The sequence below is a fragment of the Prionailurus viverrinus genome, chromosome B2 (genome assembly GCF_022837055.1).
Source record: "Prionailurus viverrinus isolate Anna chromosome B2, UM_Priviv_1.0, whole genome shotgun sequence".
NCBI classification, from domain to species: domain Eukaryota; kingdom Metazoa; phylum Chordata; class Mammalia; order Carnivora; family Felidae; genus Prionailurus; species Prionailurus viverrinus.
In genome coordinates, this window is record NC_062565.1 from 40,997,495 (window position 1) to 41,011,223 (window position 13,729).

The following is a 13,729-nucleotide window of genomic DNA, read 5'->3' on the forward strand; positions in this document are numbered from 1 at the left end:
CCTAAACTTCATCCAGTTCATGTCCTCATTTATAGAAAAGAAGCACTCACCCATTTAAAACATCAGATTAATTTTCCGAATAATATTTTCCTCAGGCTAATATTCAGTTGAATTTACATTTCCCAGTTACACCTGATGTTGACATGATGCGAACGGGAGCCATACCGGTGGCAGGGGTGGCACGTACTCTAGAGCATCTACACAGCAGTGCGTGCTCGCAGTAGGTTTGGGGCTGGCGCTTGGACCCTGACCAGGTGCTCAGAACCCCGCCCCCATAGGTTCTGGTAGTTGGGATCATAGTCCCTGCAGGCTAGAAAATTACCGCGGATAGAAAGTGAGCTTCTGGCTCTGCCTTTGTGTCTGGGCACCACAGTCCCGGGGCAAGAAAGCAGTCTGGCATCAACTCAGCATCCCCGTGAATGGCACTGAGAAAATTCGGCTCGCCTGTAGCATTTTAAAGGGCGCTGCTTGCGGTCCTCCCAGCGTGGTGGGAGAGTGACGGAAAACTCTGCTTTTGTTTTGTAATCTAACCTGACGGTGATGCCGGGTAGGCATTAACCGGCCTAATTGGTGTTTTGAGGAATGTTACAGCCTTTAGTCACGAAATTAACTTTTCCTCTTGGCAATATTTTTCGCAGGCTCAGAAAAAAGGTTTGAATCAGACTTCCCCCATATCCGCTTCCAAGACCACAGATGGCCTGAGGCAAGCACAGATCCCTGGCCTCCTGAACACCGCACTGCCAGGTCAGGAGCCTTCACAGTAATCTCCCCTCAGCCGTCCCCTGTCTCCCCAAATCCAGAGGACACTCTCCTCCCACCCCTCACCCTGCATGTAGCCCTTCCCATTCAGCCTCCTCCCCACCCTGACCGTTCCTTCTGCCTCCTTTCCCCCCCCCGAATGATAAACCATGTTGCAATCCCCACTTTCGTTTTATACACTACTAAGAAAGAAAAACAAAACGCACTTCTAATTAAATTATGACGCACTTAATTTGGGGGGAAATGTGCCGCTTGGAAACAACAAAATCCAGTGTCCTATGGCACAAGGGACTCTGTAACTATCCTCATGTCACTTTATTTATGTATATTTGGAATCCCCCCCCCCCCCCCCCCGCCAAGACTAAAAATATTGTGGGCTATGTCTTCCGTTCCTTCTAAAGCTTTGAATACCTGCACTGCTCAGTAAATACTGAAAAAGACAAAAGCAGGAACACTTGTAATCAGCCTCTTGCTTGGGCCTCCCATCCCTTACATCGTTCGTGAGCATTTTGGGGTGTTGTAATCCTGGCTGGCTGTCCAGTAATACTGCCGTAGTGACTGGCTCGAGGCCTGTTCCTCAGACCTTCGATAATTCGAAACTGTAGCACTGGCAGCTTTTATTTATTCCCATTGATTTATGTATCTACTTTCTATTTATTACCACGTAGGCTTTACTAATCCTGACATCTGCCGCTAGGGCTTCTGTAGATAAATGTACTTCCCACCGTCCTTCCTCAGAGCAAGCATTCGTGATAAAGAAATCCTTCTCAGAACATTCAGTAACCCACATCCATTGGCCTCTAGGGGTGATATAAGGGGCCCGATTGACTGTTTCTGTTGTCTTATGTGTTCATTCTAATAGGGCAGGATTCTGGAAGCAAAGTTATACCGGTGTCCTTAGGAACCGCACAGCCACAGCAGGAAAAGGTAGTTGGATCATCTCCTGGCCAGCCAGCTGTGCAGGTAGAGGACAATTTGCATAGCTTCTTCCTAAGGTTGAGCATAATCGTGAGGAAATGTAGTTGTGTCATCTCCAGCTTGGTGGTTGCCGCCTGGTATCATCTACACACAAAAGTGTGCTTGCTCACTGAAGACCTTCCCGACAGGCCAGGCTGTGTTATGTTAATGTTTATGGGATTCATGTGTCTATTCTGTTTCTCACATTACAGCACTGTCATTTCCTCATGAATTAATAATAGACTAGAAGCTGGGGCTCCTGGGCGGCTCAGTCGGTTGAGCATCCGACTTTGGCTCAGGTCATGATCTCACGGTTTGTGAGTTTGAGCCCCGCACTGGGCTCACTGCTGTCAATGGGGACCTTCGGATCCTCTGTCCCCCTCTCTCTGCCCCTTCCCCGCTCACGTTCTCCTCTCAAAAATAAACATTAAAACAATAATGATAACCATAATAATATACTAGTAGCCAATACATAGTAGGCACTAAAAACATGTAGTTTACTATTCAGTGGTATTACTCATTATCATAACCGAGGTAGATCTGTTCCTCTTAGTTATACCAAGAGTTTTTTATTTTTCTGCTGTAGCAACCATGAATATATGAAATAGTCCGTTTCTATGGTCTTTTAACCCAACCACTGATCTAAAAAGGAAGGAAAAATATTTTTGTTTTCAGCTTGCTGAGCCCTTAGTTTCTTCTCAATCAAACCCCAATTCATAGTTTAATGAAACTTGTTATAGTCTGGGCCCGCCTGGAATACTCCGTGAAGGATCTGGTTCAATTCTCAGATTCTGACATAAGTCATGTTTGTTCCCTTAACATTGACATAAGAAATGCCCTACTATGGGCACCTGGCTGGCTCAGTCAGTAGAGCATACGACTCTTGATCTAGGGTCATAAGTTTGAGTCCATGTTGGGGTATAGTTTACTTAAAGGAAAAAAAGGGAAATTACCTACTAAATCACACACCTTGACTGTAACAGCTAATGGATTTTCAGATGTTCATGGAGTTGGTACCCACAAATATACTTCAAAAATCTAATGATGCATTTATAGAGTTGGAGATTCAGGCTTTAAATACAATCCCTTCCAGGGAACTGATAGTACAGCTTTCCATAATCTTGACACGGTGTGACTTTGCTACATGGGTCTGTGGACTGACTGGCTTGTTTTATTTTTTTAGCAGCGTACAGTCCCCATTCTTAGAATATGTTCTTGAGGGACACCTGGTGGCTCAGGCAGTTGAGCGTTAGACTCTTGATTTCAGCTCAGGTCATGATCCTAGTGTGTTGGGATTGAGTCCCACATCGGGCTCTGCACTGAACATGGAGTCTGCTTAAGACTCTGTCTCTCCCTCTGCCCCTCTCCCCAACTCACACACTCTTTCTCTGTAAAATAAAAAATTAAAACAAAGGTTTTTAGTTAAAATCGAAACAAAGGGGTGTTTGGGTGGCTCAGTTGGTTAAGCATCCAGCTCTTGATTTCAGCTCAGGTCATGATCTCATGGTCTATGAGTTTGAGCCCCATGTTGTCTCTGTGCTGACAGTGCACAGCCTGCTTGGGATTCTCTCTCCATCTCTCATGCTTGTGCACTCTCTCTCTCTCTCTCAAAATAAACGAATAAACTTAAAAAACTTAAAAAAGAATATGCTCTGGATAGGGAATTGAAAATATCTGTAACATAACTATGTGTAACTACATTCTGCTTATTGTTTCTACAAAAGGGAATAATAAGAGGTATGTTTTGTCTTTAGGTGGATAGTCATTCAGGAGGACAAAAGCGGCCTGCTACAAAACAACTAACTAAAGGAGCTTTGTAAGTGACCCTTGGAAATGACTCATTTGGATCATTTCTCTAGGTTCCTAACCTTCAATAAATATACAACAGAAGTCAGGTTATAATGTATATGTGTGTGTGTGTGTGTGTGTGTGTGTGTGTGTGTGTGTGTATATGTATATATATATATAATGTATATAATATTTTTTAATGTACTTTGAAAATAATTTCCTATAGTTTGTTTCTATTAGGACCTATAAATGCAGTGACCCTTGAACATCACGGATTTGAACTGTGCAGGTCCGCTTATACGCAGATTTTTTTCTGATAAATACAGAAAATGTATTTTCTATCGATGTATTTTCTGTTCCTTACGATTTTCTTAATAACATTTTCTTTTCTCTGTATAATGCATATAATATAAAAACTATATATTAGTGGACTGTGTAATCAGTAAGGCTTCCAGTCCACAGGAGGCCATTAGTAAAGTTTGAGGAAAGTCAAGTTCTCTGTGGGTTTCTGACTCTGCGGGGAGTCAGTGCCCCCAGCCTCCCATGTTGCTGAAGGGTCAGCTGCGTATCATATATAGCTTGAGTCTACTGTTGGCTCTTTTGTTCTTAAGAAGAATAGTTCTTGGTCTTTCCAGCATGCCACATACCCTTCGATTGGCTGAAGGGTCTCTGGGAGAAGCATGGTTTGGTAAACGCCTATGAAGTAAAAAAACAGAGCTGCCATACTGTGAATAATAACATTCCTGTAGGTCTTAATTTCTTTGCATGCAAATCGCAATTAGGTTTCCTACCATGGATCTCCACTGACATGGGCAATTTCTCTTTTAAAGCATTCTCCAGCAGTTACAGAGGGACCAAGCCCACGCTGTGACACCTGATAAAAGTCAGTTCCGATCACTAAGTGATGCGGTGCAGAGGCTACTCTCCTACCACGTGTGCCAGGGCTCCATGCCCACCGAGGAAGACTTGAAGAAAGGTAAACAGGCTGTAACCCCAGAGTGCCACTGTGACACCAGACACCATCCTATGGATGCCCCACAGAAGAGCGAGAGCCACGTAGCTCCCAGACAGTAGGCACGTTAGTGTTTTTAATCACAGACCTAACTTGTTCCCAATTTACTCAATCTCCCGGTCCGTATTCAGGGTTATGTGACTTACTCTTCTCAATATTCTGTGAAAGGATATGCAGATGTCAGAGTATTTTATTGACAGATTTGGGGGCAGTGAGTCCAAAGCATTGTCTGGACTACTGGCTGCAGGCGGGATGGCTCAGAAGCAGGTACTCTAGCCAGTGATTTCTTGTATTGAGGCAGATTGCATACCCGTAGCTGCTACTACCAGTTTTATGAATTAGAGAGATACTTTAGCCCTCACAAGCATTCTTCAAGGTTCCAAAGTGAGTCTAGGGCACTGCTGTATGTCAAGAAACTGGCAAGAAAGATTAAGGCTGGGAGCCCCATTACCAACCTGGAACCCCGCCATTTCCGATGCCTCTCACAGATGCACAACGGAGTTGGACCCGCCCTCCCCACCACCCTTCCCACCACAGTCCCCAAGCCTGGACTCTGGTAGTTCCCTTCCACTGCTTGAAGCCCTCCCTCGGCTGCCACTGGTCTTGCTTCCCTGGCTGGGGTCTCTGATCTGAGTACAGTGGTGTCCCTGTCAGTCCCCTGGGAGCTTCCCTGGGAGTTCCCGGGAATAGGGTCCAGATCCCGCATTATACAGGGATGTGAAGACTCGGAGTGATTAGAAAATGTGAAACCTTTGGAGACCGGCAGGCAAAGGCCAGAGCCACTGCACCATGACCTGCAGGATATCATGAACTAGTTTGTGTCCTCACATAAAAACCAGTCGGCCCACCCCAGACAGCAGGACTGTGTTGTTTCAACTGTTTTCGTCTTTCATACCATTGAAGGGAGAGGGGGTACGGCCACCTAGACCAGCAGATCATTCTCTGTTCATTGATATTTATTGCACGTCTGTGTTGGGTGGTTTTCCTTTATAGGTGATGTTAAAAGCGTTATGCTTTTGGCTTCCTGATTTAAGTTAACATAAGCTAGTATTGAAATGACTTGCTTGATCACATAACAATGGACCGTGAGAAAAGCAGCGCAGAAGCTTGTTTAAACAAGGAAAGCTAATCTAGGAAGAGAAAACTGTCACAGACAAGACAGGTTTGAGCAATGGAAGAGTAATGCATTTCGGGCCTAAGAAAGAAAAGCCCTAGTGGTGATTTGCACCGTCTTACCATTTTCTCTCTTTCTCTCCTTTTTTTTTTTTTTTTTTTTTTTTAAGTCGACAATGAATTTGAAACAGTTGCCACTCAGCTCCTAAAAAGGACCCAAGCGATGCTTAACAAATACAGATGCCTGCTCCTAGAAGATGCCATGGTAAAAATGCTGCTACCACGCATAGTTGTTTTTTTTAAAACTCTACAGGTCACAGCTACTAATTCAGAGAGAAAAAAACCTCAGGGAATTACATTTTCCCAGCATAGTTTAAAAGGCACAGATACTACAGCACTTGGCATCTGGTGCGCTTTCCACGCGCGATCCCACCTAGTGAGTGCTGTGGCTTTCCTGGCCCCAAACGAGGAAACCAGTGCTTTGGCTAAGTCATTTGCCTAACATTCCACAGCCAGTGAGCTTGCAGAGTGACTAACAGAGCTAGAAGGTAGACCGGGACCATCTGGTCTGGCTGGGCACCCCCCAGCCGCCATCCACACTCTGATGCTGCCAGCCACCTCTCACCAGCCCAGAGACGTGGCGAAGGTTGTTCAGAGTGACATCTGAAAAGACGAGGTGACAACAGATGTTAAAATTGGTTTTATCTTGTTTTTAACGGAGTGATCATGAACATGCCATAAAATCCCTGCACGATTTAAAAACGTACACCTTGGGGGCGCCTGGGTGGCTCAGTCAGTTTAGCGTCCGACACTTGATCTCAGTTCGGGTCTTGACCTGACAGTCTTGAGTTCAAGCCTCATGCTGGGCTCCATGCTGGACATGAAGCCTACTAAAAAACATAAATGTGGACAAAAATAAATATAAATGTACAACTTGATGGTTTTCAGTATATTTGTAGGGTTGTGCAACAATCACCATTGTCTAATTCCAGAGTCTTTTCATCTCCCTAAATAGACACTAAAATTAGTTTTAAAGCATCCGTTAATTAGAGAAAAATGTAAGATACCTCAGGAAATGGTAGAAAGACCAAACCTCTTCTGAGATTTTAGAAACAATTCTAAAATCGTATCAGCCTTAACCTATAAATTGGCCTCTTACAAGCAGTCTTAAATTTAAAATCAACTTTGAAAATGTCCCTTGGGAACTTAGTTGAACTACATTATGCACATAGACAGTACAGTGTAAATACATGTGTGTTTATGTTTACTTAACTATATATATATATATACACACACACACATATATGTACATATATATATACATATATATGTATGTATGTACATATATGTGTGTGTATACATATATACACACACACACACACATTGGGGCACCTGGGGGGTTAAGTGTCCAACTTTGGCTCAGATTATGACCTCACAGTTCGTGGGTTCGAGCCCTGCGCCAGGCTCTGTACTGACAGATTGGAGCCTGAAGCCTGTTTCGGATTCTGTCTCCCTCTCTCTCTGCCCCACCCTTGCTTGCACTCTGTCTCTCTCTCAAAAATGAATAAACGTTAAAAAAAATTTTTTTAAGATATATATATATTTACTTACTTATATTTACTTAAATTTGTGCCTCCAAAGCCTGAAATAGTTGTTCTCATTTTAACGACCATTTCAGAAACAAAATGCTGAGATGTCAAAAAAGAGTACCATTTTTTAAGGAAAGGCCTACCTATTTGGTCAAATTATCTTCTATTAAAAAAAGGTCATGCAATGAAAAGACTTTTAACATATTAGTAAGCAGAGAAGGAAATAAGAAAGATACAGAACAATGTGTGTAGTTGCTACCATTTGTGTGCAGAAATAAAGAAGAATGTCAATGCATGTGTGTGCATAAAATCAGTCAGGAAGAGTCTAGTAACACTGGTAGGTGCAGGTGCCCCCAGGGAAAGGCAGGGAAAGCCAAGAAGGCAGGCTTATTTTTCACATCCTCTTTAGTACCTTTTGAATTTTGTATCAATGTGTAAATCATCTTTTCCCCCAAAATACAATTTAAAAAAATGCATTCCTACATGATAAGGATAAATGTGACTAAACAGAGGTGCACCTGGGTGGCTCAGGCAGTTAAGTGTCTGACTCTTGATTTTGGCTCAGGTCATGACCTCATAATTCATGGGATCTAGCCCCGTGCTGTTAGCACGGAGCCCTGCCTGGCATTCTCTCTCTCATCTCTCTCTGCCCTCCCCACCCCCTCCCCCTGAGCTCGCATGTGCGTGCACTCTCTCTCTCTCTCTCTCTCTCTCTCAAAATAAATAAATAAACATTTAAAGAAAAAGATTTCTTTAAAAAAAAATGTGACTAAATGGCACATGACTAGAACCTAAACACCAAATCCTCATGTCTGGTTGCTTCGTTTGTTTCAAAGACACAGTGGGATGTTTGCACTTGTTAAAAGGCATCTGAAATGACCGGACTCTCTCGTTTTTAGCGGATCAATCCCTCTGCTGAGATGGTGATGATCGATAGAATGTTCAACCAGGAGGAAAGAGCTTCTCTGTCCCGAGACAAGCGTCTGGCACTTGTAGACCCTGGTAAGAAACGTCAGAGGGAAAGTAGAGGAGAGGGACGGACTTATGGGGTCCGGGCCATGGGCCTTTGGGGAGTCTGTCTGAACCACCTCTGGTTACAAAACCTGAAGGTACAAAATGAATTCTGGAGGGGATGCCTGGGTTGCTCAGTGGTTAAGCACCCAACTCTTGATTTCACCTCCGGTCATCATCTCATGGTTCCTGAGTTCAAGCCCCACATCAGGGTCCAAGCTTACAGTGTGGAGCCTGCTTGGGATTCTCTCTCTCCCTCCCTCTCTCTCTGCCCCTCCCCTGCTCACCCTCCCTCTCTCTCAAAATAAATTAATTTAAACTTTAAAAAATTTTTAGACTTTAAAATATTATATAATACAATACAATAAATAAAATGAATTCTGGGGAGAAAAAAAAACAGAATGAGAGCAGTGTAGGCATACTCTAAGAAGGCCTATAGCCTAGAAAATCCAACCTGGAATTTGACATTTGTTACGTGATTATTTTCCCCCATTATAAATGTAAAATTCTCATTCTTTTTCTAGTTTTTGAGAACAAAATTAAGTCAGAAGCCTTCCCCAAAGCATTTAAGCCTCAGCAAATTACTGAGTTGTCTTACTATTTGCAAGGCATTGTAGGGTCCCTGCCCACAAGCTTGTAAATTGAGATGCTGCATTTAAGTACATTTCTCTCACTCTGTCAGTTTCCCACTAATTTCCTTGAAGGGGAGGAAGAAATTTCCCTCTGTCCAAAGTTTTTCTAGCTGGGCTAAGAATTAAATTTACATAAGACCTATTAATAGGAGGAAACAAAGGTTTTATTATTTTTTTTTTAACATTTATTTTTGAGAAACCGAGCACAAAGTAGGGAGGGGCAGAGAGAGAAGGAGACATATCATCCGAAGCAGGCTCCAGGCTCCTGGCTGTCAGTACAGAGCCCAACACGGGGCTCCAACTGTGAGATCATGACCTGAGCCAAAGTCAGAGGCTCAACTGACTGAGCCACCCAGGCGCCCCAAAAAAAGTTTTATTACATGTGTACAAAGGTCCAATAATGAAGTTGAGACTCAAAGAGTAACCAAGGCAAGCAGTTTTTCTACTTTTTAGACAAAGAGACAATAAATCTCTGAGGAATTGTTACGATAAAGAGACTTAACTCTGGGACTTCACTTAAGTAAGGAATTCAAAACAGAATTTGGACTGGAGTAGTAAATTAGTGAAAAGTAACAAGGGTTGTTCATACATCCTTCTTGGCCCTGAATTCCATGTTTCTGGTGATGAGGATATCTCTCTGCCTCTTGGTACAGGGAGAGCACCTTTCACATGGGGGATTTATTTCCTGCTCTCAGGGAGCCAAGGAGGGTCAGAGTATCCTTGTACAAGCTGTTTTTTTAAGTAGTTTTAATCCAAAATAATCAGTATGCCATTGTGTTATTGGGGTGGCCTGCCCTTGGTCCCTACAGAATGCCATTAGATTTGACCCACAATCTGCCTTTTAAAAATGAATCCTCCCAGGCACCTGGGTGGCTTGGTTGGTTAAGCATCTGACTTCAGCTCAGGTCATGATCTCACTGTGCATGAGTTGGAACCCCACATGGGGCTCTCTGCTGTCAACATGGAGCCCGCTTTGGATCTTCTGTCCCTCTCTGTCCCTGCCCCACCTCAGCTCACATGTGCTTGTGCTCTCTCACTCTCTCTCTCAAAAATAAACATTTAAAAAAATTTTTCTTAACGAAATAAAAATGAATCCTCCCAGGGCGCCTGGCTGGCTCAGTCAGTGGAGCGTGACTCTTGATCTCAGTGTTGTGAGTTCAAGCCCCATGTTGGGTGTGGAAATTACTTAAGAATAAAATCTTAGGAAAACAAACAAAAAAAAGAATCCTCCAAATAAATAAAAATCTCCTTACTTTTCTCTGGCCTCTAAAAAAATTTTTTTTAATTTTTTTAATGTTTATTTTTGAGAGAGAGTGCAAGGGGAAGGGGGGCAGAGAGAGAGGGAGACACAGATTCCAGAGTAGGCCCCAGGCTCTGAGCTGTCAGCACAGAGCCCGATGTGGGTCTCGAACTCATGAACTGTGAGATCACAACCTGAGCTGAAGTTGGACACTTAACAGACTGAGCCACTCAGGTGCCCCTGGGCTCTAAAATGTTTTTTTTTATTTAATGTTTTTTTTATTTTGGGGAGACAGAGAGACAGAGTGCAAGCAGGAGAGGGGCAGAGAGAGAGGGAGACACAGAATCCAAAGCAGGCTCCAGGCTCTGAGCTGTCAGCACAGAGCCCGACGCGGGGTCCGAACCCATGAACTGTGAGATGGTGACCTGAACCGAAGTCGGACGCCCAACCGACTGAGCCACCCAGGCGCTCCTGAAATGTTTTAAATCAAATATCATTATCACAGTTCATGGAATATAAATTTTACCCATACTTGCACCATCCTATAGAAGAAAAGTTTTTATTTCTCCAAGTTTCTTTCCAGCTCCGGTTCCTATTTGCATGCATCATTTATGTATAGTTATAACCATATGTCATATGCTAAATATGATTTTGTTATTCTAATTGGCTTCCATTTAACATATCTGAAGTCCTTATCATTTGCTAGAGTCTTCAAAATAATATCTAATAAATTTTTTGTAACTTTAATTTGAGAATTTAGCTACTCCATTCCCCTACTGTTGGACTATTATTTTCCAGTGGCTTTATTTCCATTCCCCTAACTTCTTTTCCAGTTGTTAAAGATTAAGGTTCTGCCTTGTGTCTGACGTGGCTCATGAAATTTCTAAAGAGAATAAATGATTCTTACACTCAGTCTGAAGGGAGCATCTGAAAGAAATGCTGTGTACTTAGGAGAATCCTCAAATCTTTCCAAAAAGAAAAAGAATGATGTAGGATATAATTCTATCTCTTTTTCTTAGAACTTGAAATCTCCTATTGCCTTTTGATGAGTTGGGCTTATGGATAAATCTTCCTACTTCGTCACAGCCCCCCAGACCTGCATGTCACCTTCACCCCCCTCTGTGTTGTGCCTGCACAGCCAGCGTTTGTCGGATGGAGTCTTCTTTATTTCTTTATTTATTTATTTTTAATGTTTATTTATTTTTGAGAGAGAGAGAAAGAGACAGAGCACAAGCAGGGGAGGGGCAGAGAGAGAAGGAAACACAGAATCCGAAGCAGGCTCCAGGCTCTGAGCTGTCAGCACAGAGCCCGATGTAGGGCTCACACTCACAAACTGTGAGATCATGACCTGAGCCAAAGTCAATGCTTAACCGACTGAGCCACCCAGGCGCCCCTGGAGTCTTCCTTTTAAATATTATTTTTAAACTTTTTTAGAGAGAGAGAGAGTACAAGCAGGGGAGAGGGGAAGAGGGAGAGAGAGAATCTTAAGCAGGCTTCACACACAGCACGGGGCTCAATCCCACGACCCTAGGATCATGACCTGAGCCAAAATCAAAGTTGGACACTCCATCAGGTGAGCCACCAGGCACCCCTGGAGTCTTCTTTGTACATTTCAAGGCTGTATCCCCTACATCTTGTATTTTGTGATTTGATGAAGAAATTCACATTTTGATTCTACAGATGTCATTAAAGCCCTATTTCACTTTTTCTCCTCTTCTGTAACAGCAGTCTGCTTCCGTGCCCTCAACCTCCTAAATCCTCGTAAATTTCTCGTGTCATCCTGGGCTCTTCAAGGCTGGCACAGTCCAGTGCTCACTCATAGACCTGGTTCTTCCATACATCATTGTCCTTCCAAGCAGGTGTCATTTTGGAATCGTGTTGACCATTTGTTTTGTGGTCCTGGCAAAGTGCAGCTATAACTCCAGGTCCCCTTACATGTGTCTATAGGGACCAAAATGCCATCACCCAAAGACAGAAGTAGTTGTATCTACTCCCACCCTGCCCTAAAGCCTCATTCCACAGCCCTCTGCTCCAAGGGAGAAACCAAGCTGATACTAGCATCTAATTTCTGTTTTCAGACTATTTCAGAGCAGTAATTAAAAAACTAGCTAAAGATAACACTAAGAGGGGTGCCTGGCTGGATCAGAACACTCTTGATCTTGGGGTTGTGAGTTTGAGCCCCAAGTTGGGTATAGAGATTACTCACATACATAAGTAAATAAACTTTAAAAAGAGAGAGAGAGAGAGAGAGAGAGAGAACACTAAGATATCAAGACAAAGTGGAGGTTTTGCCTGTTTGGTTTTCCCATTTGTCACCCACCAAGCAGCTACTTTTTCAAAGAGGTTTAAGCTTCTTGTCTGGAAGCCATGGTTACTTTCACAGGAAGCCCCCTCAAGTGCGGTGCTTCTGCGTGTTCCTGGACACGAAAGACTGGTTTGCTGGGCTCGGCTGGATTTGCACTTGACCCACTGGGGGCCTGCCATATAGTTCTTCCTGTCTCATTCACTCATTAGTGTTCTTTTTGCTCCCATTCCCAGAGGGTTTTCAGGCTGATTTCTGTTGTTCCTTCAAACCTGATAAAGCTGCTCACGAGACACAGTTTGGCCGGAGTGACCAGCATGGCAGTAAAGCGCCCAGCTCTCTGCACCTGACAGCCAAGGCCCAAAGCCGAGAACCGACGAATCATGACCCGTTTCATCTAGTGCCTAATCACATCGTGGTCTCCGCAGAAGGAAACGTTTCTAAAAAAACTGAATGCCTCGGCAGAGCACTGAAATTTGACAAAGTGGGCTTAGCACAGTACCGGAGTGCATCCGAAGAGAAAACAAGCCGGAGAGAGTCCACGAAGGCCAGCGAGTGCTCTCCCGGCCCCGAAGGGCACCGGAAAACCTCATCCAGACCAGATCACGGTACTGAGAGCAAACTCTCAAGCATCCTAGTAGATTCTCACTTGGAGATGACGTGTAACAATTCCTTCCAGGACAAAACTCTGAGGAATTCTCCAAAGAATGAAGTTTTACACACAGACATCATGAAAGGGTCGGGCGAGCCCCAGCCAGACCTCCAGCTCACTAAGAGTTTAGAAACAACATTTAAGAACATCTTGGAACTCAAAAAGGCTGGGCGGCAGCCCCAGAGTGACCCCACGGTTAGCGGCTCTGTTGAGTTAGATTTCCCCAACTTTTCTCCAATGGCTTCGCAGGAAAACTGCCTGGAAAAGTTCATCCCGGACCACAGTGAAGGCATTGTAGAAACCGACTCCATTTTAGAAGCAGCTGTAAATAGTATCTTAGAGTGTTAATAGCAGCAGCCCTCCCCCACCCCGCCCCGACACCCCGCCCCGGACAAGTTACATTCTTTCCTGGCAAAAGCAAATGGAAGTGTTCTCCTGTCTCCAGCCTGCTTGACCTTTCATCACAGGTTATTCTTTCTGATCTTCAATCCCATTCTTTGTTTAAGAGCAATACTCGTGGTGGTTACAGGGAGATCCTTTCGTGAAATTAATCCTTGTTAGAAAGCAGTCTGATAGGCCCTACACATTTCAAGTGTTACAAAAGTGCTTATAGTCATTTTCTTTGTGTGTTTGTTTACTTGTTTTATTATTACTATTTTTTTTTTTTTTTTTTT

General features: G+C 43.6%; 1 protein-coding gene across 4 annotated transcripts in view; it reads left to right on the top strand.

The window, feature by feature from the left end:
- The window catches only part of BICRAL (BICRA like chromatin remodeling complex associated protein), a 77,183-nt gene extending 63,454 nt beyond the window's left edge, over positions 1-13,729 (top strand). For 3 of the 4 annotated variants that reach the window (XM_047860913.1, XM_047860915.1, XM_047860912.1), the window contains exons 6-12: positions 639-744; positions 1,622-1,722; positions 3,471-3,532; positions 4,335-4,480; positions 5,800-5,894; positions 8,118-8,220; positions 12,640-13,729. In XM_047860913.1, the coding sequence (XP_047716869.1) occupies positions 639-744; positions 1,622-1,722; positions 3,471-3,532; positions 4,335-4,480; positions 5,800-5,894; positions 8,118-8,220; positions 12,640-13,403 (1,377 nt within the window). In that variant the 3' untranslated portion in view covers positions 13,404-13,729. The remainder of the gene's footprint in view (positions 1-638; positions 745-1,621; positions 1,723-3,470; positions 3,533-4,334; positions 4,481-5,799; positions 5,895-8,117; positions 8,221-12,639) is intronic. The other variant, XM_047860916.1, reaches the window with a different exon arrangement.